General features: G+C 46.5%; 1 protein-coding gene across 1 annotated transcript; it reads right to left on the bottom strand.

Moving 5' to 3' along the window:
• Nucleotides 1–27: 27 nt before the first annotated feature.
• On the bottom strand, nt 28–26,382 carry HDAC1 (histone deacetylase 1). Its single transcript, XM_026702703.2, has 14 exons — nt 26,276–26,382; nt 17,346–17,458; nt 16,818–16,935; nt 14,887–14,961; nt 10,002–10,140; nt 8,869–9,010; nt 6,974–7,066; nt 6,417–6,525; nt 5,998–6,138; nt 4,928–5,036; nt 4,710–4,840; nt 2,397–2,549; nt 1,586–1,634; nt 28–1,240 (listed from the first exon to the last, which is right to left on the bottom strand). The coding sequence occupies exons 1-14, from the start codon at nt 26,322–26,324 to the stop codon at nt 1,213–1,215; spliced, it is 1,449 nt and encodes a 482-aa protein (XP_026558488.1). The 5' UTR covers nt 26,325–26,382; the 3' UTR covers nt 28–1,212.
• Between the last annotated feature and the right edge of the window lie 1,447 nt (nt 26,383–27,829).

Here is a 27,829-nt window from a genome sequence, read left to right as displayed (position 1 = left end):
CCCTGCCTGCAAGAATTCACTGTTAAAAACAGAAAAACAGATCCATTTTATTACAAAGATTTTTTTTTCCCTGCAAAAATGAAAATAAAAACTTTTCTTTTATAAAACTAATATATATATATAACCTTCCCACCCACCCCCAGAACACACAAATACAATGATCTTTTATTTCACAAATACAAGTATCAAAGAGTAAGAACAACTGGAGGGCATTTGCATCCAAGCAACTAAAAAAAAGGCTTAAAAAAATAAAAACCCATCTTTTTCCCCCTCCACCCCTGAAAAAGCGACATGGAAAAATTAGCAGCATTGCTGGGGTCAACCCCAAATAGTGACATTCTGTTCTATCTCCTCCTTCCTTGGTTTCCTGGAAACCTCACCTCACCTGCAAGCCTACTGGAGCCACTGCTGCCTCCTGGGAGCAGGTTGGGCTGGTTTCTTTGTTTTAGGAAGATGCCTTTCTGAGGGCCCCTCGAGGCTCCTGTTCATAAGCAAAAGCCCCAAGACCATTTTAAAAAGGGGGGTCGAGGATCATGCAAACATACACATCTATACCCGCTCCTGGCTCCAAAGGGAGGACCCCTGATTTTTTTTTTTTTCCTATTACAAGCAGGATGAGATCAGAGCCTCCCCTGCAACTCCAGAGCTGATACCCGTAGGGGGGACTTGTCAAATGGGGTTGGGGAATAAACCATGGTTTACATTCATGGTTGCTCAGAAGGGATCAACCTTTCAGAGACACTTAATAGATGGGTAAGATAGTTTGGAATTCTGGATTCCACCTCCCCCACCTCCCACCCCAATTAACTGGAGAGTTTTATGGCTGTATCCATACCTCATTAAACTAGTAAAAGAAAAGGAGAAGGGATGACCAGCTTCCCCTGAAAAATCACCTCCTCCAAGAAGAGAGTCATCCTTTAAAAACATAAGCCAAGTCGAAGCAAAGGGAAGTTTGGGGTTTGCTTTCCAAAAGGAAACACGTTAATCTCCCCAGTGCAAAAGGAAGGGGGGAGTGAGAAGCAGGAACCTCCTAAGCGGCACTTCCTGGCAGCTCACCCAGAGAAGGGCAGCCAGATCTCAAGTCCCCCCAGAGATTTACAGAAATCATGAACAGAAACATATAAAATACAAATCTTGTGGAAAAGTGAGGGAACCAGAGTGCTGAATCAGAGAACCAGGGAGGCGTGATGTTCCCCAGCTGTCCAGCGTTTCTTAGGTGGATTTCACCTCTTCCTTTATGCTGTTGGAGAAACGAAGGGGGTCTGTTAGGGGCCCAGTAGCTTAGGAAATGTCGGGGGGGGGGGAAACCCAATTCTCGTTTCTAAACTTAAATGAGCAGACTTTTCATCTTTGCTTATATCAGGAATGGATCGTCTTTTGCGGCGCCCAAACCAGCCCCAGAGAAGTTACCCACCCGAATCTCCAGCTTCGTTTTTTGCGTGGCCAACAGGGAAGCAAGCGCTTTCATACACGTGTGAAAAGGGCTTCGTTTAGAGAAGGAATAACCAGGTCCAGAAGCTACAGAAAGACATTTCCAGAGGTGACCCCCCCCCCCAACTCCTTCCCCACTTCCAGGGTCTCTCACCTTTTGGCCTCTGCTGGTTCTTCTTTTTTCTTCTCGATCTCGTTTACTTCTGCAGGAAGGAACATAAACCCTGTTTAGTTCGGTTATAGGGTGGACATACACACGCAGACGTCCTTTAATATGCACGCTCAGAATTGACCATCCCCCCTGATCATTTTCTAAAGCTGTTATGGACACTGAGGCCAGAAGGCCAACAACAATTGGGCGAGTTGATGCTGTATTTTGTTTTCCTTGTGAAAGTGAACACTTTAAGCTGTGGAATTCATGCAGGCATAGGAGGTATACAAAGACTAACTGGAAAGACAGTGATGATTGAAGAGGTTACGTTAGTACTCTAACCTAACAAGTAAATAGTGCACATTGCCTCAAATGGTAACATAAATTGTGGAAAACTGCATAATGAGATTTGTACCTTCAAGCATTCTCATAAATGTATTATTTGGGGCAGATGTATGGGCAACCTCCATTATGGTCATAAAATTAAAAAAAAATTACTTGTACTCCTAATAGGATAACAAACCCAAAGTCCAAATATAGAGGTGAGAACTTGTGACTGCTTAAAAACAAAACAATCTTCACCTACTCAGATAGGACAACCCCACAGTTTTAGTCCAGGAGGCCAAAACAGGTGCTGATGCTCTGCATGGCGTTCCTGCCAGGGCCAAACAGGGCTAATTCTCACTGGGTGGGAGATCAGAGGTCAGCTCTGCCACTAATTTCTGGTTTGTTTTTTTTTTCCTCCCATGCAATAAGCACATTCTACCAATTGGGCAGGATGAAAAATTCTGCCCCACAAATAAATAGCTGCTACCTTTCTTCTCCTCGTCCTCCTTCTCCTCCTCTTCTTCTGTTTTTGGCCGTTTAGCCTTTTTGAAATTGGCAACGTTTTTGCGACCCCCTTCCCCTTCGTCTTCCGAGTCCGAGAATTCCTCCTCACAGGCGATTCTCTTGTCTGAAGAGCGGACTGTGGGGGAAGAGAAGCAGAAAAGGACATCAGTGGCTTTGTGGTTCACACAAGGGAGGAGGAAGGCTAGAATTATTCTACTTTTCTCTTCAAGAAGTAAGTCTTGTCATTAGACATCTATCCATTAGTGCATTGACAAAAATGGACTTTTCTACAAGGAAAAATGGGAGTCAACAAAGCACACAAGGACCCTGAGATTAAAAATCCTAATTTAAACCCTAAACTAAGAGTCAGTTTAGTATGGTAAGGAAGGCCTAAAAACCAGAAGATTCCTACATTTCCCAAAAGCATGAAAGCTGGCTGGGTGACTTTGGGCCAATCACCAGGACACTCTGAGTTCTAGCCCTGCCTTTGGCATGAAAGCCAACTGCGTGACTCTTGGCCAGTCCCTTTCTCTCAGCCCAACACACCTTACAGGGTGGTGGTTGTGAGGCAAATAGGAGGAGGAAGAAGTATCAGATTTGTTCATTGCCATGAGATAGCTAGTTAAAAATAAAAAGGCAGGATAATAACACCAGTAATAATACTAACCATCCATAGAGACTGTGTGTTTTATAAGGCATAACATTTTAAGACATTAATTGCAAAAATAAAAATGACTATTGTTATTTTTATTGGTTACACACTTTTCCTAAGGTGCAGTGTAAGTCAAAATGACTCAGTAATCACAAAAATTCTATCCAGGATAAATAATCCCCTAACAATAAATCAAATGAAGCGACTATTCACAGCTAAAATAAATGCAAACATAACCCCTATACACTGATTTAAAGCAAAATCCCACAGGATCTTGACTACATATGCCACTGTAATTAGACTCAAACAGGTACCAGCCTGGGAATTGCCACCATTAACAAGAAGAGGGTGGGATAAACAGAATCCAGAGTAGCTTCCCAGTCAAATAAAAACGTCTTTTTGAAAAACGGTTAAGCTAACACAATGGCAGAGGGAAAGAGAAAGCTGGTTCTGGAGCCTGAGCGCCAGAGAAAACTGCTAAGGGAACATAAGGGAGCAAACAGGACAGTGGTGAGAAAAATGGGGCAGAATAGAAGACTGTAATCTGCGGGCTAAAACTCCACCCCTGCAATTAAATCTAGGCTCTGGATCAAGCCCGGTGGTGTCAGGGAAGTGCGAGGGAAGTGTGGCATGGCACCACTTTGGGCAAAGGAGGAATCAGAACTGCAAGCCAGTAGATGATTTCCGTAATCGAAGCATGAAACAACAGAGGCACAAATCAATAAACCTGCAGTTCACTCCCCCATAAACAGCCAGTTCCTATTAGTATTCATCAAATAAAACTTAGCCACCCTTGTGGTAAGATTGAGAAATGGGGACATCAGTCATCAATCAAACCTAAAAGTGGACAAAACTGGGTCAATTAAGGAGCTTTGGAAACAAATACTGGACAAGCACTGTAGACAACTAGAAAAAACAATTGGCCCAAACCCAAATCTTCATCTTATCCATGTTCGCTTAAAGCATGGAACATGGACCTTGAAGGGCATCTAGGATGAAGCACTAAAAGACACTGTTGTGGTGGGGCCTCTCCAGTCACCAAAGACCATAAAAGACCAATCACCAGCAAAATGATGATACCGAAGGTCCTGATCATGAAACACAGCATCAGGAATAATCAAGGACAAAGAAAACAAAATTGATTTTCTGTTGTAAATGCTTGCTACAAGAGGGAATCCCCGGAAATACCACAATGGACAGCAAACAGATGTGTAGCAAACTTGTGTAGCTGGGGGGTGCTATTCAAGATTGAAACCAGTCCAATACAGAGTGAATGATCCCCACGGATTGCAAGCAAGACAACAGTATATGGTGGCCAAGCATATTAAATGTGGCCATCCAGTCCAAAAGGATCAGCCCTAAAGTCAGATTAAAGACTTGGCCACTGGGATATTGTTCAGAACTCAAGAGCATGTTGTCCCAGTTGAACTGCTTAAGCTGGGATTGAAGAGGATCAAGCAGGCTGTGGAAGATAAATGAAGACTCAATGGTACAAGAGCAAGGAATCTGAGGAGCGTTCCTTCAACACAGAACAGCATGGGAGGAAGGGTTTAATTGCACTTATTCAAGAGGCGTTTTCCTAAAAGCCCTCAGCTGAAAGAAAGGGATCCTCTTGTTGGCAACTCCTCTGGGCTTGGCACTCACTGGAAATCCGTTTGTCGGGATCCTCCTCCTCTTCATCGCCACTCTCCTCCGGCACAGCATCCTCTGGAATTGGCTGCATCTGCACACCAGGGGCGTGGGGGAGCATCCTCAGGTTCTCAAAGAGACGTTGCCTGCAACCAAGCAATCAAAGTCAAGCAGAAGCCCTTCAGCAGAAATCTAGCCAACCCACACCCCCACAAATAAATGCATGGACTTACTTTATCTTTTCCAGGTATTCGTTGGTGTTTTGGTTGGTCATGTTGGAAGGGCTGATGTGGAGCTTGAAATCCGGGCCAAAGTATTCAAAGTAATCATTGTAAGGAAGCTCTGTGGAAAGGTTCAAAGGCATGGGAGGGTGTTAGGGTGTTAAATCTGCATCGAGGCAATTCAAAGGGACACAGAGGAAAGCCACGAAGGGGACATCCACGGCCTCAAAATGGCGCTGAAGGAAGTGCAGAATCAAATAACCACGTGATTGTGAAAGCTTCTCTGGGTCTGGCATGCCTTCCCAGAGTGATGACCCAAAGGGGCGTAGCACAAAAGCAACAAAGTCACAAAGTAGGTAAAGTCCCTTTAATGCTTCCAACTTGGCCCCCAATGTCCAGTTATCATTGGCTGGAGAAAAAACTCTCCCAAGAACAGTTTTTAAAGGGAAGAAATTCAGTCCAAACCCAAAGTACATTTAGATTATAAATAAAAACCAACACAAACCACGCTGTAGCAATTTATAAGACAGGGCAGGATAAGGAATTGCAGACTTCCAAAAGATAACGACACATACAGTTGGGAGGACTTGGGAACCCAGATAAGACTTGACAAAGATAATTCATGCTTTGCTTCCAGCAAGGTGCTGTGTGCAAACACCCTTTTTGAATGCTGTTTTCCCAGCTGCAGCTAATGAAGGGAATCAGGGCCTTTTTCTCCCCCGTAACCCACGTTGCTCCCTTATCCGTTCCTCCCTGTGTGCCCTAGGATGAAGAGGGGGTGGACCTGGGTCTTTTTCTGAATGCCCAGCCGGACTTTGCCCTTCCCCAGTTTCCTCCACAGCCACCAGAGCCACACTTCCACTCCCTGTCAGCTGTTCCACCTCAGAATCAGATTCCAATAAGGCATGACACCCCGCTCAATCAAAGCAGAAGGCTGCCAGAAAACTGGGGATTACACAAGATGCACTTTGGCTCCTGTAAAATTAACAAATAAATGTAAAACAATGTCCACTGGCAATTACTATGCATTTCTTAAATAGTACCAGAGTCCCCTTAGGGGACTAAACAAGGGTCTTCCGTACCATTGGGGATCTCCGTGTTCAATGCCACAGCCGTCTCATACGTCCAACACCGGGCCACATTACGGATTGTGTAGCCACCACCTCCCAGCATTAGCATGGGTAAATTAAAGCTTTTGATGAACTCCACACACTTGGCATGGCCTAGGGGAAGGAAGAATATCAGTGTGATGGAAGTGAGCTCCCATTTAGCAACAAATCAGCAAAAGGATGGAGCGAAACAACCCAAGTGAGCCACGAAACAATGGGGAGGGATGCATTTCAGAGCCCTTTGTGTTAAAGAGAAACCTTGATTCTCATTGTGCCACAAGACACAAATATCCAACCTTTAAAGATGCCCCTGGAATCCCGAAAAACACTGAGAGACCCCCTCAGATTTTGATCAGCAAAGCATCCACCCCCTTCCAAGAAACGCCTCTTACCTTTAATGGTCAGATTAAAACAACCCAACCTGTCCCCTGATAAGGAATCCGAGCCACACTGCAGCGCAACGGCACTTGGCTGGAACGTCTCCATCACTTTAGACATCACCTAGCCAGTAGAAACAAACATCTGAGAATGGCGGCAATGTAGCAAACACATGGAAAAGTCATCACCAGGAACCCTTTCCTTTCAGCACAATCTCTGGCGGCAGAGATGGGAAAGCCAGCCCAACGCCCTCAACAAAGCCACCCAGAGCTCCAATCTCACGTTATGCTTCCATGCAGATCAGGGACAAGCCTCCCATCTCCTCCCACCAACAGGATCTGAAGCAGAGGGCTTGTCGGTGCTAAACAAGTAGTCTGAAACTTGCTCTTCATCCCTGAAAGCTCGTGTTCTCCCACGCCCCCCTCCCTGCTCCTCTAGGTTGGAAAGGACATCAAAGATCCTCCGATCACCATTGCTACTTTCTCCACAATCTGCAGGCCTGCAAAGCTTAGCGAGGCAACTGCAGCACCTGCAAAATGAATTGGAAGCATTCAAAGACGAAGACATTTACCGGCTTGAAAATGGCTTCATAAGATTCATCATCGATCCCATCCCGGAGAGGATAGTTGACAGCATAATATTTTCCTTTACCCGCACCAATATCCTTAGGAAGAAGAAAAGATGACATCTGAAATAGCAGTTGAGGCCACCTTCGAGGATGCTCAAGTCAGGGGCTGCTGGCATTCTGATGCTTGCAGAGGCCTGGAGCCCAACAATGACACACCGTTATCAAGTCACACCAGAACACCCCCAAGGAGTGTCCACAAGCTTCCTTGACTCCCTTTGGGCCAAGTGTCTATGGGAGATTCTCAGTCATCCAGGTCATGGTTGTCCCAAAAATGCTTTTTCAAAAGACAACTGGACTGTTATTTTTTTCTTTTTTTAAGACGTCTTATTTCTCATCCAAGAAGTTAAACATCTTCAAAGAAAGATCGGAAAGTCCAGTTGCCTCTTGAAAAAGCATCTCTGTGACTTTAGAGCTTTCCCAAGGTCACCACCCCAAAAACAGGAGAATCACCCATCTTGTCCTGCCCAGGAGGAGGGGTGGGGGAAGGGAGGATGTGAGCTGGTGCTGAATCAAAAATCTAAAATAAGCCAGACCCAACAAGTATGTCAACCAGCTCATCCGATCCCAGAAGATGAGTGAGGAAGGGCAAAGAGCCACATGTGGGTAACTATTTCTCTTCTTCCCCAACAAGTTTTTGCCAAATGCTGCCCAAATGTTCCCCAATTCACACTATGCTTGTAGGATGTGGCCTTGATTCCCTCGATTTCTTAAGCCAAAACAATGTGTTTCTTAGGCAAGTTAGTTTTCCGTGGAAAGGAGAGCCCGTTTGATGGGGCAGTTAAGGCCATGTTTCTCCTACCTTTCCCAGCCAACTTTTAGATGTGTGAACTTTAACACCACATGCTGGCTGAGGAATTTTGGGAGTTGAAGTCCACACATCTTAAAATTACCAAGTTTGAGAAACACTGGGTTAAAGTGTCGGACTATCCCTAAGGGAGACCCAGATCTTTAAAGAAGTGACCTTGAATCTAATAATCAATAATTAGACAGCAAGAGGAATGGAACAGAGTTAAGAAAGTTTAACATTTGAATTGTTTCAAGCTCAAAACAGCGCCTCAATTCTCCCAGAAATGTCCAATTTGTTTCAAACTCAACAAGGCTATATTTCCGTAAGTGTTTTATTGTTTTAGAATTGTAACCTGCCCAGAGTCACTTGGCTCAGAAGGGCAGTCATAGAATAATATGCATTTTAAACTGGAAACATTTTGCACACTCCTGGAGGCATACAGAGTTTTTTCCAGGCCAAAGGCCATGCCCTACCTTTCCCTAGCATACAAAAGAGAAGGAAATTAAAAGATAAGTTCTTTAATCAAGGTGTTGTCCTTTTCAAGTCAGTCGACTCCTAAGAATGAACATGTAATTTTTGGAAATTTTCTGGGATGTCCTTCAATCTAGACCACAGATCTGGGCTTTGAGGGTCTAATTGATCTAGCTTTTGAGTTGAAACAACATCAGCCAGATATTATCATCGGAGTTTATTTCAGTTATAGGAACAGTCAATAACACTAATGAGATTTCTCTCTCTCCCCCATTCACTAACATTGTGACACAATTTATATTGCATTAAACTTTTCAATCTGGGAATAGATATGTTAGGACCTCTGACCCAGGAAACGTGAATCATCTTGTTTTAGAACAGGGGTCTTCAAACTTGACAGCTTTAAGACCTGTGGACTTCAACTCCGAGAATTCGTCCTCTAGTCATGATAGCTCAGGAATTCTGGGAGTTGAAGTCCACAAGTCTTAAACTTGCCATGTTTGAAAATGTGAAAGCCAACCAAAAAGAAGGAAGAGGGACGGGATGCCCAGGAAGGTGCATCTCAAGTTCTCATTCTCACCCGCAGATCCCCAGTTCCTGGGAAATATTCCCCATACTTATGGAAGGACGCTGTCATGACACGGTCTGTGGTATAGAAGGCTTCCTCCACACCATCGCCATGGTGGATGTCGATGTCAACATACAGCACTCTCTGGTGGTACCTGAGGTTGCAAAGGGGTATCAGGTTGGCACCTGAAAGACAAAGTTCAGCCACCACCACCCCCCAAACAAGTATACTGACAATTAGCAAGTTTTAAAATTCAGGCCCCAAAGCCACAATAGGCTTTGTTGAGAAGCAAGCAAGCTTGTGTGGTTGACAGCCTAGTGAGGTTTCAAACGGTCATCCTCAGAGAATACTGAGGGGCCAGGAAAGGTGGAAACAGCTGCCAGAGGCCTCAGGGCACCCTGAAGTGCTGAAAATAACACAGCCAGGGTGCTGAATATGTTGTGTGTTTGAATCCTACATGGGTGGGGGGGAGAGGTTTCCTCTTCCTTCATTTCCAGAAATAATGATGGTCATCAATCCGCCTCTTAGGGAAGCTGAGTAAGCTGCCAAGGATCTCGGTTCCAAATCCACACCCAGGCTGTTGGGTGTTTTTAAAAAGACGCATTCTTGAAACACAATTGGGAGCCGCCCCTTTGGGCCATCAGGAGGGGTGGAGAGCAAAACTGCATCCCTAACCATCAAGACTCGGTTTCATGTTGGGCTCAGATTCTGCAGAACTCCAGGGATTCCTCTAAATGCCCACTGAAAACCATTATCGGACCATGTAATGCTTCTTGCAATGCCCTATTCAAATCTGTGCCTCCCCGTCTGTCTCACACATACATAAATTCCTTTCATGAGGGTGAAAACAAGGGCAAAGCTGTCACACCTCTCAGAGATCTCCCTATCCGAGCAGCTCATCCTGCAACAGGATGAATATCATTTTTTTTTTGACAAGGTGAGGATTTCATTTAGATCCACAGTATAAAGCACTGACTCTCAACCTTGGCCACTGTGTGGACTTCAACTGCCAAAATTTCCCTGCCAGCATGCTTGGCTGGGGAATTCTGGGAGTCCAAGTTCACACATACTAAAGTGGCCACAATTGAGAAATCTTGGGGAGGCTCTCATTTAGGTCCAGAATATAAAGTGGCAGTTCCACATACTTCAGCAATTCCAAGATAGCCAGGACGATATCATTGACGTAACAGAAGCCAGAAGCCTCTGACTTCTTGGCGTGATGTAAACCTCCAGCCCAGTTCACCGCGATGTCAGTCTGCTGCTTGTTTAGTTTCACTGCACTTGCTGGGGAGAGAATTTCAAAACCAGTGAGAGAACACAGATGACAAAGCAGCCCTCACAGCCAGACTCATTCAGGGTGTACTGTTGATGTTTTCTAGTCTGGTCTGTAGGAAAATCACCAAAAGAGCACCCTCCACACCACAAATATTCTCCTCTGTCGGTACCATTTAGAGATACTATCAGATCCGTGTATCTGTCATTTCTTCAGTGGAAGAAGAAAAGGTGGGGGGGGAGGCTGATAAAGAAATCCTTTCTGGATGTAACCTGAATATATTTAATCTTATATCGAATTTGTATAACCCACACATGATATGATGGAGGGAGAAAAGCCAGATGGCCAGGACTATCACCTCTGAGAGGCACAACCAGGAGATGAGAAAGTCATAAAAACTCCACAGTGAGATTGGACTTCGGGAATCTCTTGAACAATTCGTTCTAACCAGAGGGGTGGGGAGGAATTAACATGCTGGCTTTTGTTTCACTAAATGCACGTCGAGATAAGGGGAGGGGTTCTAAACTCCCTTATGTATGCCTGAGAGCCCTGCTTTGAACTCCTACAGGAATTGTCTCATCTCAATAAAGGATTCCTTCTGATACGTTTGGATAAGTTTTCAGAAGTTCATTCTAGTTGAGTGAATGGGAAAAGTTCTGTAGCCTGACAGATACCTGGAGGGCAATCTGCAGACAAGATACCCAATAAGACAACCAACAGAAACCATATTCCTTGAGTTAGAATCGTAACTGAGCCCAGAATACAATTGTAAGACATGCTGGTCATTAAGTGAGTCATCATGTGACTATGCCTGATTTTATGATTTTTTTTTGCAGCAGTCATTAAGTAAGCAGCTGACTCATTACGATTTTTTTTTCTGGAAACTAGAAGTAAACCCCAGTTTCAGGGGGGAAAATGTTGTATCATGATCAGTTGTAAATGCAAGCTGGTTGCTGAGCACCCACAAAATCATGTGACCATGGCAGGAAGGTTAGCCATCAGAACTTCAAGCTCCTGTCATCCCTTTTTGCGGGTTTATTTTAACTTCAAACTGTCATTAAACATCTAGTCATAAAGGATTGACTGTGTACACTTACAAGAACCCAGAATGTGGGTCGCACAGAGTGACTCCCTCTGCTTCTGCAGTCAAGATGGATAATGTTAGGTTTCAGTGAGTAAGAATGGACATTCTCTCAATACCTGCTGTCCTGTGTTACTTGGCTCCAAGATTTCAACCACTTATTTTCAAGTGTTGTGCAGGGGTGGCAACTGTCATAACTACCTAATTGATGACAAAATGCTACTCTCCAAAACAGATGTGCAAATAACAAAGCCTGGAACTATAACCCCTTTACACCCATTTATTTGAGAATCATGCACCCATCTAAATGGCACATGCACTCTACCCTCCTGAGTCAGCCTCCTCAGCTCACATGTTCTCAAAGTGTGCTACTGAGCCAAGACCAGCCATGTTGGTCACAATCCCCTCTAAATCCTGATTTTTTTTTTGCAGTAACAAGTTCTAACAGAGAAATACAGACTTGATTAAACACGATTCCCAATGCCAAGGCTTTTCCTTCCTTCTAAGCAGACATAAGGAGCACTCCTGGTCAAGCTTTGTTATGCATCAAGGCAAAGTCAAGGGATAATCTTACACTTAACACCAAAAAAACTAAAGAACTTATAATTGACTTCAGGAGGAAGAGAGATGTACATTTACCATTGTACATCAATGGCGAGGAGGTGGAGCAGGTTGGTAGTTTTAAATTTCTGGGCACTTCTATCTTGGAGGACCTCTCATGGACTATGAATGCTAACATGCTTGTGAAGAAGGCACAAAAGAAGAGGCTGTACTTCCTGAGAACGCTTAGGAAGATAAATCTATCTCAGCATCCACTTATGTCCTGTTACCACAGCAACATTGAGAGGGTCCTGACATACGGCATCCTTGCATGGTATGGGAGCAGCTCTGGAGCGGACAAAAAAGCTCTACAGAGAATCATTAAAACTTCCCAGAATATCATTGGGCTCCAGCTACCAGCCCTGGACGACATCTTCGCATCTCGCTGCTTGAGGAAGTCACACAACATTCTCGAGACTCTTCCCATCCTTCCTACAATCTTTGTAAACCGTTACCTTCTGGCAGAAGATACAGAACAATTAAAACTCGGACCGCACATTTTCTGAACTGTTTGCATCCCAGAGCTATAACTGCACTTAAAATGAACTTAAGGACCACCATCAGTGAGCTGTTGGACTGTATGACTTGGTCTGTTGTGTGGATGCTTGTGTGTTTTTAGGGGGCGGGGAATTTTGGCAGGTGGGGTGTGTTTGGGGATTGTCATGTGTATGTGCATGTTAAGTCTGGTCTCTGGGTGTCATGTGAATTTCGTTGTATGTGTACTGTGAATATACGTACAACGACAATAAAGAATTCAATTTAATTCAGTATGGGGGGCACACCCCACACAACTTTCCCCACTTCAGGCCATCACGTATAATTCACGTTCATGAAACATAAGACAGTATACAAGGAATGGGTAGTGCAGAGGATGGGATGGCTAGACAGGGTCATCGACACCGTAGTCATGAGTTTGGGCAGATTCCAGGAGACGAGGTGGGGGTGGGGCGCTGGCTGGCTGTAGTCCATGGGGTCACAAAGAGTCAGACAGAGCAACAGCGGCCGAGCAACAACAAAGTGTAAAAAGAGACCGATCTTTCCTGTTCTGAGAATCAGTTAGCATCTGGTTCAAAACCAAAAGTGAGCAACTCTTTTGGACAGATGGGCAAGTATGCAACTTGAGAACAGCTGTGGGTGCTCTCACAAAATGGATACCAAGGAGAGCTATGGGCAAAACACACATTGCTCCTCCCTTCTTTAACCAGCCAGTAAGGTCTTTATTGCCCTTAAGTGATGCAAGTTTATTTTGTTTCTTAGCAGGTGGACATACTTTCAGAGACTAGCAGCTACCGTCAGCCATTTTTAATTTCGAAGTCTGCTCAGAGAAAAAGTATGTGGATCACAGGTGTTTTTTGCAAATTACAATGATACCAGAGGACGTCATTATACTTCATGCTGTCACTTGCTATTATTTTCCAGACTATTGTTAAATTAAAATAATCTAAAAAGATCAAAATCAGGAAAGGCAGAGAAGCTGGCAGACACCAAGGGAATTTGCTCTGGACTCAGGGATCCATAAATCTCTAAATATTTATCCAGATCTGTACAAATACTATTCTGAGATGACTATTCATGGAAGCATGAAAGAAAACACTCTCTAGAAACATTCATCCGTGAACTTATCATGTGGAATGTTCAAAACATTTTGATGTGGGTTATTTTGAATCCAACACTCTTCATTTCTGTGTGGAAACAGCTGTTTTGAGCATTTTGAAAGTGATCTGAGTATGGAACAGAATGTCTCAAGTTCAAAACAGCTGCTTTAGCAAAATGCTTAATGGGAGAGTAAAAAATAAAACGAGGATTCCGATAGCCTCCTTTCCAACCAACAAAATTTCTTAAAAGGCATAAGCTTTTGTGAGCTGAGAGGACAACAGACAATCCTTTGACTTACAGTCAATTGTTTAAGTTACAAGGACACTGAAAAAAGTAATTTATGACAGGTCCTCTCACGATCACATGATCAAAGTTTGGGGGCTTGGCAACAGGCATGTATTGATGATGGGTTAGTGTTGTGGCTCTGAGGTTTGAGCCTGCTTTGTTAGAGGACGAAGACTCAGACAGTGAGGAAGAGGAGGATTTGGAAATGCCTTCCCCCCCAGGACCTTCCTCTTCGGCAATGCCTTCCTCCCTGATTGTGCCGGCAGATAACCGGGAGGGAAGACCTGAAGCTAATCAGGAAAAGGAGGAGGGCGTATCAGAGTCTCTGACTGAGAATCAAGCAGAGGAATGCTGGCTTGATGCGAGGCAACGTCGCAGGCAAAAGTGCGAGCTGCAACGCAGAAAGAAGGGACGAATCACGAGTGAGCTGAGGGACTGACACGCCCCACAGGGAATAAAAGTGGGTGTGTTCGCTCTGGGTTCTTCGTTCAGGACAACATGTTACTTAGTGAGAGAAGCTTCGGAGTATCCTGTGTGGTGACAGCTTGTGTGATTTATATTCCTGCTTTCTTGTCGGACTTGGCAGACAGCGTGTGTGAGACTGCCAAGAACTTTATCGGCTCAAGGAATTTAACTCTATAATTACTAGATTTGCTTGCTTGCTTGCTTGCTTGCTTGCATTTAGTTGGAATTTTGGACTTCTCACCTCTTTTGTACAGGTGAGACATAACAGTTTAGCATCTCAAGATCATCTGATCACCACTTACCTTTCCAGCCAACTTCCCACAAGCAAAGCCAATAGGGAAGAACAGATTTGCTTAATAACCACGTGATTCATTTAGCAGCAGAGATTTGCTTAACTATGGCAAAAAAGGCAATAAAATTGGGCATGACTCACTTAATGACCAACGTGCTCAGCAACAGAAATTCTAGTCCCAATTGTGGTTCTAAGTTGAGGAGTACCTGTATCAGTCTCCTCCTGGTGTTTTTCAAAAGTGTCTGAAATAGTTTGCATTCAAAGGGACATTTTAAATTCAGAGCAAATTTGCACATCATTCCTGACCTGAAAGGAGCAAGGAATCAGATGTCAGAACACACAGCCTACAATTCCATAATGAAAGTGAAGTCCTCAGCAGAAGCGCAGTTAGTACATCCTTTTAAGGTTTTTATTTTTAAAACTGCGATTGCTACTTACCAACAGAGCCCCCAGCCGAAAGTTGGCAGAACTCAAACAGTCCATCAAACACAGGGCAATCTTCTCCAACATTGACTTGAAAAAGAAAGGAACAGAAGCCCTTGCTTAATCACAACACACCAATGATTTCAGCCAAAAAGAGAAATCAGAATTTGAAACAACCCAGAGCAACAGAGCTTTATCTGGGAAATGCGTTAGGAAAACGGTTTAAGGAGGACAAGGAAGGAGAGATTTAACTAGACATCATCCAGAGTCGCTACAGTCTCTAAATTTGATAAATAAATATGTAACTTGTGAACCATGTGCGATAAAGCTGTATCTGGGTACTGGAGTTCAAGTGATCTAGGAACAGGAGGCAAAAACTGAGCAACTGCATTGAAATGTCTTTCTTGGGGGCGGGGAGATGACACGCAAGCTGCTCATTAATGAAAGTGTGATGTCAGATTTGTTCAAGCTGTCCGTTGGCATTGAACAATGTTAGGGCTTGGCGCTACCTGCTGGATCTCTAGTGAACTGAGAGCTTTAAGGCAGGGGTGTCCAACCTTTCACCTTCCCTGGGCCACATTAGAAGATGAAAATTTGGTTTGGGCCGCACATAAAATAAAATAACAGTAACAATACCTGATCATCCAAAAAAACCATAGAAAACATAGTTAACATATTAAATTTATTTGGAAATGAAGTTAGTGAGATGTTTTTATTATTAATTATTTATTAAAAATTATTTATTTTTATCACAGTTTTTTTATCACGGTTTTTTTATCATGGTTTATTTTCCGGCCAAATTTTGCGGGGGGAGAAAGCTCGCCCGCCTCGCGCCTACCTCTCCTCCTGCAAATGGCCCGGCTGGATGAGGCAGGACTGGAAGGCAGAAGCAGCAGCAGCGGCGGGGGCAGAAGCAGCGCCCGGGGCAGTGGCGGTGGGGGCAGAAGCAGCAGCGGTGGCGGGGCAGAAGCGGAGGCGGCGGGGGCAGAAGTGGCAGCGGGGGCAGAAGCGGCAGGGGCAGAAGCGGCGCGATGGCGGTGGTGGCAACAGCAGGAGGTGGCGCTCTGACGGCGCCTGCTTTTTCTGTTGCTGCTTGGCCTGGCACTCGCCTCGCCCTGCCTCGCGCCTGCTTCTCCTCCTCCTCCTCACTGGCTCTGGCACAAAGGTTGGGGTGGGCACTGGGCCGCATTACAAGGTGACCTGGGCCGCATGCGGCCCTTGGGCCGCAGGTTGGACAAGCCTGCTTTAAGGGCTTTGCAGAACGCCACACTGGAGCTTCAAAGCTCTGGGTTCAAGGTGGTTAGTACTTGGACAGGAGGCCACTAGGAAATCCCAGGGTAGCAGGGTAGTCCAACGTGCTGGCTGGGGAAATTCTGGGAGTTGAAGTCCACACAGGTTAAAGTTGCTGTGGTTGAGAAATACATTTCTCAAGCTTTAACTCAATTCGAGCAACAAAAGGTTACAAGGAAGAGCTATTCCTTGTTAAGCCTAAACCTGTTTTTTGCACGACTGACCAAACTTTTCCTGGCACACAAACAGTGGATATTAACAAGTTACCTTCTGAAGGAATGGCAAAGGTATTGGAAACAAGGGGATTGCTAATTTTCTCTTCTCATTCCACAAAGTGGTGACAAGTCCCAGCAACACCAAGGGTTTGTTGGGCTAGTCAGAGTGAAAAGCCATAGTTTGCCATCCCACCCGAAAGCAACCACACATTCTATGCCAAGCCAGGTTTTTCCCAACTGGGATCAAAAGCCTCATTTAAGGGCTGATGGATAAGGTATTGCAAGTGGATTTTACACGGGTGATATCATGCATCCTTGCTGCTATAAGCCTGGTCCACGCATTAACCCTCCCCCCGCCCCCCACTTAAAAACCCACCGAGGGGGCCATTTTTATCCAAGCGTGCCTGAGGATTTCCAAGCAAGTGTAACACTTTCACTCACATCGCTGCATCTGCTTGCTGTATTCAGACATGTTATCTGGGCGAATGGACCGCAGAAATTTGATGTAATCATCACTGTGGTATTTGGTCATCTCCTCGGCACTCGCTTTGTAAGGTCTCTGAAACGACAGAGAAGAGAGGAGGACAACTTGGCAAGGGCATCACCTCTGAACACTGTTCAAGCACAGCTCTGACTTTATTGAGGTTCTTGAAAAGGGGCACAGGAACAGCCACAAAAAGCCTCAAATAGAGAGACCACGGGGACCACTTCCAGTCAGAGCTTAGCCCTAGACGGGAGGAGCAAAATCCACTGGTCCTTCTTGATCACTGCCTCCAGGAGGAGGGCGGTGCAGCTTTCCTCTCATACTAAATGTGTCGAGGCCCCTGGATACTCTTGAACAAAGTATCCTCTGGACCAGGTGGGGTGACCGGTTGGGGGTGGGGGGTCCCTTGTAGTAGCTCTCCTTCTTCCTGAGCCACAAGACCCAGTCAAGGTGAAGAGTTCAATGTTCAGTTTTAAAAAACTTACATAGATTTCCATTTTTCTGTAAAGACCATAGTTGAGGAGAAGGTTGTGAGTCATCCTGATCCTGTGAGGCTTCATGGGGTGACCTTGACCATAGTAATAGTTTCCGATGTCCCCTAAGAGGCAAATCAAAGAGGGGTGAAGGGGAGGACATCAGCATCACAAAGGGAGGGGCCAGACAGAGGAAGACAGGAGTTTTGAGTTAAAACATCTGTTCCAGTAGAAGAGAATAGTTCAGGGTTGAACTGTGCAACCCTTGGTGCTCTCTGAACTTCGCTCTTTTCTTGCAGACGTTTCATAACCTAACTAGGTAACACCATCAAAGCAAGAACTGCTCTGTGTACAAGTACAGCTTCAGTCCTCAGTTAAACAGGTTTCTGATGACCAGACCGAGAAAGCGCCGTTTCCTTGAGCAGCGTTTTTCAACCTTGTCAGCTTTATGAAGTGTGGACTTCAGCTCCCAGAATAACCCAGCCAAGGCTGGAGAATTCTAGGAGCCGACGTCCACACATCTTAAAGCTGACAAGATTGAAAAACGCTGTCCTTGAGGGTAAGTGGTCAGCAGGGCAGCTTCTCAGCTCTTCTGAATTCCACAGCAAGTGGGATGAAAATGGGGGGGTAGGCTAGTTCCCCCAAAGGATCTTTCAAAAGGAAAACTGCAGAGCAGAGGAATTCTGACGGCCCACATACACATGGCAGAGGTGCCATCACATTTTACAGAGACATTGATTGCATAGTAGCAGCAGGTGGTCTGAATCAACTCGCCGTTTTGTTGTGTAGAATCCGGTACAAGTAAAAATCTTTTTAACCAGGCCCCAAACTTGCACAATTCAATAAAAGCCAATTTCCACCAGGGCAGCAGGTAATTCCAAAACATCTCCCAGCAACAAAAAGCAGAAGCAGCCTGCTGAATCCCCAAGCAGAGTTTCTCAAAATGTTTATGTTATTCAAATCAATAAACATAAATTGTAATGCAATTAGCTGTTTCGTTTTCCATGTTGTTGTGAATCTTGCTTTATTCAATGAACCAGACAGAACGGGTGTTATCGCCCGAAGTGTCAATCAGGCCCCCTTAAAGCATGTTGAGACCCTGCTGGCTCAGCCTTTTTCAGCTAAGGGTCAGAATTCAGCTTCCAAATACTGCTCCAAGTTGTCCCAGCCATCTTTTACAGAGAGCAAGGGGAACAAAGGCTTCCTCAGCAGCCTCAGGGAACACACGGTTGTTTCAGAAAAGTACAGTACTACTACACCTGGAATATCAGAATTTGGCAAGAGGATTGGGGTGGACCCCAAAACACAGCACTTCCATATAATATGACTTTGTCAATAATAAGCGGTGACCTTATGCGTCAACTTCCCCTTGCAGCCGTAAACACATAAAGAATCCCTCAAGCTGGATTCAGCTCCTACTGAATTTCATGGAAACCTCCATGTTGTTTTCTTTGCAACCACAGAAGTCATTTGCCAACGTTTCTTTCAAGGAATCTCTTGTGACCCCCCCCACTAGAACCTTGGGTCTTTTTGGTCATCTCCGTCAAAATACTAAGCAGGTCGAATCCTGCCTCACTTTATGAGGAAACCTCACTCCACACCAAAAAAGAAAGTCTAAAGCAGGGGTGTCAAACTCAAGGCCTGTGGGCCGGATCCAGCCCGTGGGGTGCTTAAAACTGGCCCATGCGGCCAGCCTGGAACTAGCAATACCTGTGGTGCCTCCAGCAGCCGAAACGGGGTGCGGGGAGAGGCATGTGCAGCCCACACAGAGCCCATTTTCGGGCTGGATGGCCTCCTGCAGCACTCTGCCAACCAAAATGGGGGGGCAGCCCCATTTTGGCTGGCAGGGTGCTGCAGGAGGCGTCCGTTCTGTCTCCCACGCCCTCTTCCCCGACCAGCCCACAAAGGAGAACTCCAATATTGATCCAATTCTCGAAGAAATCCAGTTTGACACTCCTGGTCTAAATGAAACACAGAGTATTTTTTAAAGCTTCTAGACCAATGATGGCTAACCTTTTCATCGTTGCGTGCCGAAAGCGTCTGCGTGCCTGCACCCATAATGCAATGTGCATGCCCCCCCACGCACATGCCTCTGCACACATGCACACAACCCCCCGCGCATGTGTCTCCCACGCATGCCCTGCCCCCCGCGCATGTGCCTCCTGTGCGCTGCAGATACCCGACAATCAGCTGGCTGGCAGGAGGCGAACGCAGAGTGGATCTGTTCCGGACGACAGCTTGTGTGCCAGCAAAAATGGCTCTGTGTGCCACTTCCGGCACACATGCCATAGATTCGCCATCACGGTTCTAGACCATGGAGCCCAACATCCAAATTCCCCAGCCAATACTGCCGTTGCTGAAAATCCCGGAAGAAGTCCACAGCTCTCAAGAGTCTTTCAGTTGGAGAACTGGGTTAGCGATGTACTTCTGAGTGGGTGAGGGCACAGGTTGTCCTCAATTTACAGCTACAATTGGGACTGGAATTTTTGTCGCTAAGTGATGTACTCATTAAATAAGCTGCATTGGATTTTACAATCTTTTTTGCAGTGATCATCATGCAAATGATCTACGCTGCCTCCGGTCCGATCTAAGTATAGTATATAAAATCATACATTGCAATGTCCTACCTGTCAATGAATACTCCAGCTTCAACCATAAAAACACAAGAGCAAACAATAGGTACAAACTCAAGGTTAATTGCACCAAACTTGACTGCAGGAAATACGACTTCAGCAACAGAGTGGTCAATGTCTGGAATACTCTACCTGACTGTGGTTTCTTCCCCAAACCCCAAAAACTTTAACCTTAGACTGTCTACTATTGACCTCACCCCTTTCCTAAGGTCTGTAGGGGGCGTGCATAAACGCACCAACGTGCCTTCCGTCCCTGTCCTATTGTTTCTTTTATTTTTCTTATATGTATTCATGTATTCATAACTATGTTTTTACTTATACCTAATATCTTGTAAGCAGTTGACAAACCAAATAAATAAACAAATTGTGTGGTCATTAAGCAAATTTGTCTTTCCCCCATTGACTTGCTTGTCAGAAAGCCCAGGGAAGCTTCAAAGCGGCATTTATATGACAGTAGGGACGCTGCAAGGACCAATCCTAAGTGCAAGGACTGTTTATAAGCAATTTTTCTCATTTGTTGTTGTGACTTTGAATGGCTGTTAAACGAATGGCCATAAGTTGATGATTGCCTATAAAAGAGTGCTAAGTAAGTTAAACAAAGCCCTCTGTGCCAGGGATAGGTGGGTGGCCTAACTGTGGGGGCCACTGTCATATCCTAATTCAGCATTTTTCAAACTTGATAACTTCCAAGTTGTGTGCACTTCAGCTCCCAGAACTCCCCAGCCAGCCATCAATTGTGGGAGTTGAAGTCCACATATCTTAAAGGTGCCAAATTTGAGAAACATTGCCCTAATCTTTCAAGAGGCAATCAAAAACCACCTGTGACCCTCCTCACTGCTATTCGCTTCACAACATTCAGAGCAAGGAGAAGAAAAATCAACATACTGCTCTTGCAGCAACAAAATCTTCGAGGCCACAAAAGGGAAAATAAAATAAAAACAATTAGTACACACACAGGCATACCTCTGGGTCAAGGGCCAAAAATCCAAAGGGATCCTAGGGCGAGGGACCTGTGGAACCAAACCGACTCTGTCCTGCCAGTACCAGGAGCAGAGAAAGGGGGAGGCAAGAGCTCCTCCTAATGGGGAAATCCACCACCGAGTTCACTAAGTGTGATGACCCGTAGTCTCTCAAAATAACCCCAAACATACATTAAAGTCCGGCAAGGCCTTCAACTTAACCTCACTGTTTTATTAGGCACAGTTTAAAGTCACAAAGGTAAATAAAGAGGCAAAAAGAAAACCAAAACAAACCGCATTGAGAGTTCTGAAGCAAGCCAAGATAATTAATCATACATTCCAGGAGGATAATGGGGAGAGTCCTTGGGGAAAACGCCAGCAAAGATACACCTCTTTCAAAGGAAACACTGAACTTTGACTCCAGCAATCCTGACTGCGCAGTTACAAACTTCTATACATGGCTCCCAGCTGCAAGCCACAAAGATCATGATAATCTCCTCCTGAGTAGACCTCGCTTTTCCCTGATCGTCTCCTCCCTGCGTGACCTAGGATGGCTAGGGGATGGGCCTGGATCCTCCTCTGATTGCTCAGCCGGCTCTGCCCTTCCTCAGCCTCCTCCACCACCTCTGGAGCCACACTCCCACTCCCTGTTGTCTGTTCCTCCTCTTCCTCAGAGTCAGACTCCACCAGGGGCATTACACTAAGTCACAGGACTTCCATAAACAAGTGAATAGCATTTCTGTGGTTTCAAGTAGAACAGCAATAGCACTTAGACTGACATACCGCTTTATAGTGCTTTCCAGCCCCTCTCTAAGCAGTTTACAGAGTCAGCACATGGCCCCAAACAATCTGGGTCCTCGTTTTACCCACCTCGGAAGGAGGGGAAGGCTGAGTCAACCTTGAGCCTGGTGTGATTTGAACTGCCAAACTGTAGGCAGCTGTCTGTAGAAGTAGCTTGCAGCACTGCACTCTAACCACTGCACCACAGAGGCTCATTATGAATGAGAATGCTGCCAAGTCAAAAATAAATCAGTTCTGCTGCTGATTAGGTGATGTGAGATCATACTGGTCTGGAGCTGTTTTCAAACTGGCAGAGTTCTTCCATGACAAAGTCTTTAAACCTGGAATGGGCCATCATATTACTTGATTACCTGGATTACCTGGATTTACAGATAGAGCTCAAATTATGGCCAGTCGCTTAGTTTCATACCTGGGGGTAATTAGGACCTGCTTCCAAAGGTATGGTGATCAACCACCAGTCTTGTGACCACATTTGGGGACCCTGGCAAGAGGCCCACATTTAGTGTCCTGCAGTCCTGCACCATGTTTTATGACACTTTGCCAAAAATAGGCATTTTCCTCTCATTTTCTGCAAAAACCAGGTGATAAAAAATAGGTTCCCTTAAACGATCGCTGCAAAAAAGGTCATAAAAAATGGCTCTGGTCATGTGATGGGCATTACAACCACAATGGGCATACGCTGAGAACTACCTGTACTACTGTTATAGAAGTACAGGGCTAGATCACAATCGTAGATGGAACCACAATGAGGTGTTTTTGAAAGGAGCTTAGGGAATGCATTCCTTGCTGTTACAGATATTTATTTATACATACACACAGAAAAACACAGAGCCTATTTTAGAGTTTGCATTATCATTTCCAAACATTTCCTGCCCAAAAGCGAGAAAACCACGCATTACTTTTAAACCTCTACAGCAGGGGTGTCAAACTCGCAGCCCACGGGCTGGATGCGTCATGTGCTCTCCACCCCCCCCCATGGTTTAGCAAAGGGGGAAAAGTCCCGATACGTCACATGACGATGACGTGATGGTGTGAGTTTGACACCCCTGTTCTACAGGATGACTATCCCTCCTCTAGAGCAGGGGTCTCCAACCTTGGCAACTTTAAGACTTGTGGACTTCAACTACCAGAGTTCCTCAGCCAGCTTTGTGGAATTGAAGTCCACAAGTCTTAAAGTTGCCATGTTTGGAGACCTTTGGTCCAATTGAGAACAAAGGAAAGTGGCAAGCTGCTTTGGGTTCCAAGAAGCACACAGCCAATGGTGGCTAACCTTTTGGGGCTCCTGTGCCAAAAATTGCGTGTGCAACAGCGCGCACACACACTCGCTTGCCAGCACCCAGAATGCAATGCGCGCCCCCTCCTTCCCAGACCCCCTGCGCATGCGTGTGCAATCCCCACACCCCACTCCCTTACCTGCACTGCACCTCACAGCTGATTTTTCAGCTGGTTTGAGGCCTTTTTCGGCCTCCCAGAGGTTTGGGGAAAGCCTCTGCAAGGCTTTTCGGGGCAAATTATAGGCCCGTTTCGTCACTTCCAGTATTACAGGAAGTAACAAACGGGCCTATAATTCGTCCCGAAAAGCCTTGCAGAGGCTTTTTCTAAGCCTTTGGGAGGCCAAAAAAGGCCTCAAACCAACTGAAAAAAATCAGCTGTGTGGCACGCACACATCAGCAGAGAAGTAAGTTTGCGGCTCGCATGCCAGCACAAATGGCTCTTGTGGCAAGCATGCCATAGATTCGCCATCCAAGACATAGCCTGAAGCAAACATCAGTTGGGTGAGATTACATATTTGCCCTGGAAAATGGCCGCCCTTCCTGCACTTCTTTCAAGCCAGTTCCCCTTCTAGAAACAGGCCAACTTTCCCAGGCTGACATGGGAAATAGGGATTGTTTTTGTGACAACAGGAAATACGTAGCCTGAGAAAGAACCAGGAGTCTCTTCCAAGGATAAACATCTTCAAGTCTGAGGCCAAAGAAATGGAGATCGCTTGAGTCAGAATTTAGCTTTGAGGAGCTGGGGAAGCCCTAGAATCCAATTGAGGCCTATCCTCATCCAGAACAGGACACAAAGCTGCTCTCCCTTCCCCTCTGCAATCATCCGAAGCTCAAGAGTTGCTCTGGGGTACGACGAGAGTGCATGGAGCTTCCAAGGTATTGCCACTATTGTAAAACAAGCAACCTTTCCTTCATTTTCCACTAACTTCCTCCTCTGTCCACACCCAGGTCCCTTCTCACTTTTTCAGCCCTGCTAAATCTCCAGGTTGTTTTCCAAAACACTTGGACGGCACTACTCCATCTCATTCCCTACCAACCGCCCCTTAGCTCCCTGAAACACCCCATCCAGTGCTCCTTCTCTCTATGGCTGCCCTGGCTCCTTCTCCCTCTTTACATCCTGGTGTTTGATCCTACATGCCAGACTCCTCCGGCTAGCTTGGTGGAGCCTTTCCAGTGTTGCAGTCGGTGTTGGATGGGTTGGGCCTGGGAGTCTCCCTTCAAATCAGTCATGAAAGTCACTTGGGGCCATTAGGCTCTCTCATTTCGGGCCCAGTCTACCCTCCAAGGCTACTGTGAGCTGCCTAGTCATTTCTTCTCATACAAGGGTTTATGGATATATTTCATCAGGTGCCCAGAGAGTAATCCTGAGAAAATATTCAACACCCATGTCCAAGAGGTCTCCAAACTTGGCCCCTTTAAGACTGGTGGACTTCTACTCCCAGAATTCTCCAGCCAGCATAGCTGACAGAGTATATGATCATAGGGTTGGAAGGGACCTTGGAGGTCCTCTAGTCCAACCCCTGTTCAAGCCAGGGACCCTATACCAGGGGTCCCCAAACTTGGCAAATTTAAGGCTGGTGGACTTCAACTCAACCCTGACTGGAGAATTCTGGGAGTTGAAGTCCACCAGCCTTAAAGTTGCCAAGTTTGGGGACCCCTGTCCTACAAGGTTGCTGGTGGTGAAGGACAGGAATCCCCTACGCTTAAAATCAATTGTCTTCCTTTGGGGGAGGGAGGAAACCCCAAGACATGCATGCCACTGGGGCACTCGTGACTGTGGAGGACGTTTTCCTTCTGACCAGAGCCACCCTCTCTGCACCCGGGCAGCCCCCTCCTCCCTTTTGGAGGGGCCACCGCCTTGATGGCTTCTTCCTCCACGCTGCCTCTTCCACTTTCCTGACATCCCTGCCTAACCCACCCACCCCCGTTTCCCTCGCCACGTGCAAAGGAAGGGCAGAGGGGGCTCTCGCAGAACTTTCCTCGCAGCCCAGGGCCAGCCTCAAAACCTCCAAGCCCCGCACCTTGCACACACCTTCCCCACCACTCCCCGCGGGCCTGCCTTTCACCTCCTTCCACCTGCCACGCGAGGGTGCAAAGCCGGGCCGGTTTGGCGAGGCTTTTGCCAACCAGGTCTCTCCCCACCTCCCACTATTAATTGGAGGCGGCGGGGGGAATCCTCTGGAGCAGGGTCTCCCACCTTGGCCCCTTTAAGGCTGGTGGACTTCAACCCCCAGAATCCCTCAGCCAGCAGGCCGGGTATCCCACCTTGACTTCAACTCCCAGAATCCCTCAGCCAGCAGGCCAGGGGTCTCCACCTTAGCCCCTTTAAGGCTGGTGGACTTCAACCCCAGAATCCTTCAGCCAGCAGGTCAAGGGTCTCCCACCTTGGCCCCTTTAAGGCTGGTGGACTTCAACCCCAGAATCCCTCAGCCAGCAGGCCGGGTATCCCACCTTGACTTCAACTCCCAGAATCCCTCAGCCAGCAGGCCAGGGGTCTCCCACCTTAGCCCCTTTAAGGCTGGTGGACTTCAACCCCCAGAATCCCTCAGCCAGCAGGTCAAGGGTCTCCCACCTTGGCCCCTTTAAGGCTGGTGGACTTCAACCCCAGAATCCCTCAGCCAGCAGGCCGGGGTATCCCACCTTGGCCCCTTTAAGGCTGGTGGACTTCAACCCCAGAATCCCTCAGCCAGCAGGCGGGGTCTCCCACCTTGGCCCCTTTAAGGCTGGTGGACTTCAACTCCCAGAATCCCTCAGCCGGCTGGCTGAGGAATTTTGGGAGTTGAAGTCCACCAGTCTTAAAGGGGCCAAGGTGGGAGGCCCCTGCTCTGGTCAACGCCCCTTCCCCTGGAGGGCGGCAGGGAGTCCCTCCCTCCTTCGCTCCCACCTGTCCGACCTACAAGGACTGTTGTGCCGAAAGCGGAACCCCCTTTTCTCCCTCCATCAGACTCCTTCCTCTCCACGTTCACCCGCCTGCCCCTCCCCACCCACCCCCATCGGGCTTTCCTCGCCCCTCCCCCACGCATCCCGATCCGCCTCCGATCGGGAAGCCTGGGAGATGAGAGTCCAGGCTCGGGACAAGATTACAACTCCCGAAGCAGCCGACCGCTCCGATGGTTGGGAGGAGGAGACCCAGCAGCGGTCCAGAGGGCGCTGCGGATGATGGGAGGTGTAGTCCCACTTCTTCGACCGCCCCCCTCCCTTTAGTCTCCCTCTCCTCCTGGTCCCGCCTCTTCCTCTCTAAGCCCCGCCCTCCAAACCCGGAGCCCCTCACTCACCGTCGTAATAGTAACAGACTTTCCGCTTGGTCCCCTGAGTCAGCGCCATTTTCCTCCGTCGCCGCCGCGCCGCGTCCTGACGGCGCCTCAGTCCGGACCCGAGTCCCGCCACGCAACCGAGCCCGCCTGGGCTGGGGGAAGAGGACGTCCCTCAGCGAACCTTTCCCCGCCCGCTAGCCTATCACAAATGGAGGCATCTCGCTAAAGACCAATGGGGAGCCTGGAAGGGCGGGGCATTTCATGAGAACAGTTAGATCGAGCAGCTAGGAGTTGCTCCGACTGTACCACTGTTGCAGGAGGAAAAATACAGGGGTGTGTTTTGGGATGGGCTGGTACCATTTTTCACAATGAGGGAGAAACATTCCTCTGATTAAATCCCCCCGCAACAAATAATGTGAGATTTTCGGGCCCATGGCGGGGAAACATTCATATATCTCATGCTTTTTAAAACTGCGCTGCGCCTTTTTAAAAATTCACACACATTCCACATCAAAGTTTTTAAAAGATTCAGTCTAAAAAAGAATTTTAAAGATTTTTAAGATGAATTAAAGCCCCATTCGCTGCTCTTAAACTGAATTTTTCGAAACGAGCCCTTTTTATCTTAAATGATTTTACCTTCGATTTTTAAGCTCAATGAGCTGGGTTTTTTTTTTTTTTTGACATTTTGATTAAATTTACTGCAGGTTCTATTATTCTTTTGAAAAACCTCATTAGGAATTTTCAACTAAATCAAAACAAATCATATACAATTGAAAGCACAGAATGTTGCATGTATAACTTATATGTATTAAGCGTGTGTGCATATAGAAACGATCAATTAATTTGCTATAATGTGCTAATTCTAATTCTAATCATTCTAACTCTGCTGTGTGTCAGCCCCAGATCCATCTTGTTTCGGATTTGGGACTACCACAAGGGAGGATGGGTAGCTGTAGGAACGAAAGAGTAGTGAGAAGGGAGGATAGCCACAACAACATTCTTTCACCAGAGCTCAAGGTCAAGTCGCTGGAGTTTGGAGGGGACTGACTGGACTTGGCGGGAGTTCAGAATGGAGGTGGATGGGAGAGGGTGACTTGAGGGTCATCACAAGGGGGCTGGATGTGAGCTTTTAGTGTAGCAGGGGAAAACACAGGAATTCAGATTCGGGTTTTCCCCCAGATGTGCCAATATAATATTAGACAATATAATATTAGACTTCTCTAATAAATTCTTAACTTGGATGGACTTCGTTTCTGAGTGGAGAGTTTGGTTTGAACACTGACATTAACCTGAATCCCCTAAAAAGAAAATCACAGCAGCTTTCGCAAAAGCAGTGCTGCTCCCCCAAAGTACAGGGAGTATAAAGACTCAGGGAAGATGGAGCAACAACCGGAGACCAGTGAAGGGGCCACTGGACCCATGCAAAGGGAAGTCTGTGAAACACACTGTTACCCTTTGGAGGCAGAAGTGGCCGCAGCCAAGGCCGCGCAGGCTGAAATCCAGAACGGAGCGAGACCCAAGGAACTGACCCTTTGGCCAGACCCCGCCAACAGATCCAGTGACCAGTGATTCCCC

Source organism: Pseudonaja textilis, chromosome 10 (genome assembly GCF_049901715.1).
Source record: "Pseudonaja textilis isolate UNSWEBS1 chromosome 10, rPseTex1.2, whole genome shotgun sequence".
Lineage (NCBI taxonomy): Eukaryota > Metazoa > Chordata > Lepidosauria > Squamata > Elapidae > Pseudonaja > Pseudonaja textilis.
The sequence above is the reverse complement of the archived record's forward strand: the minus strand, read 5'-3'. Positions and strand labels throughout refer to the sequence as shown.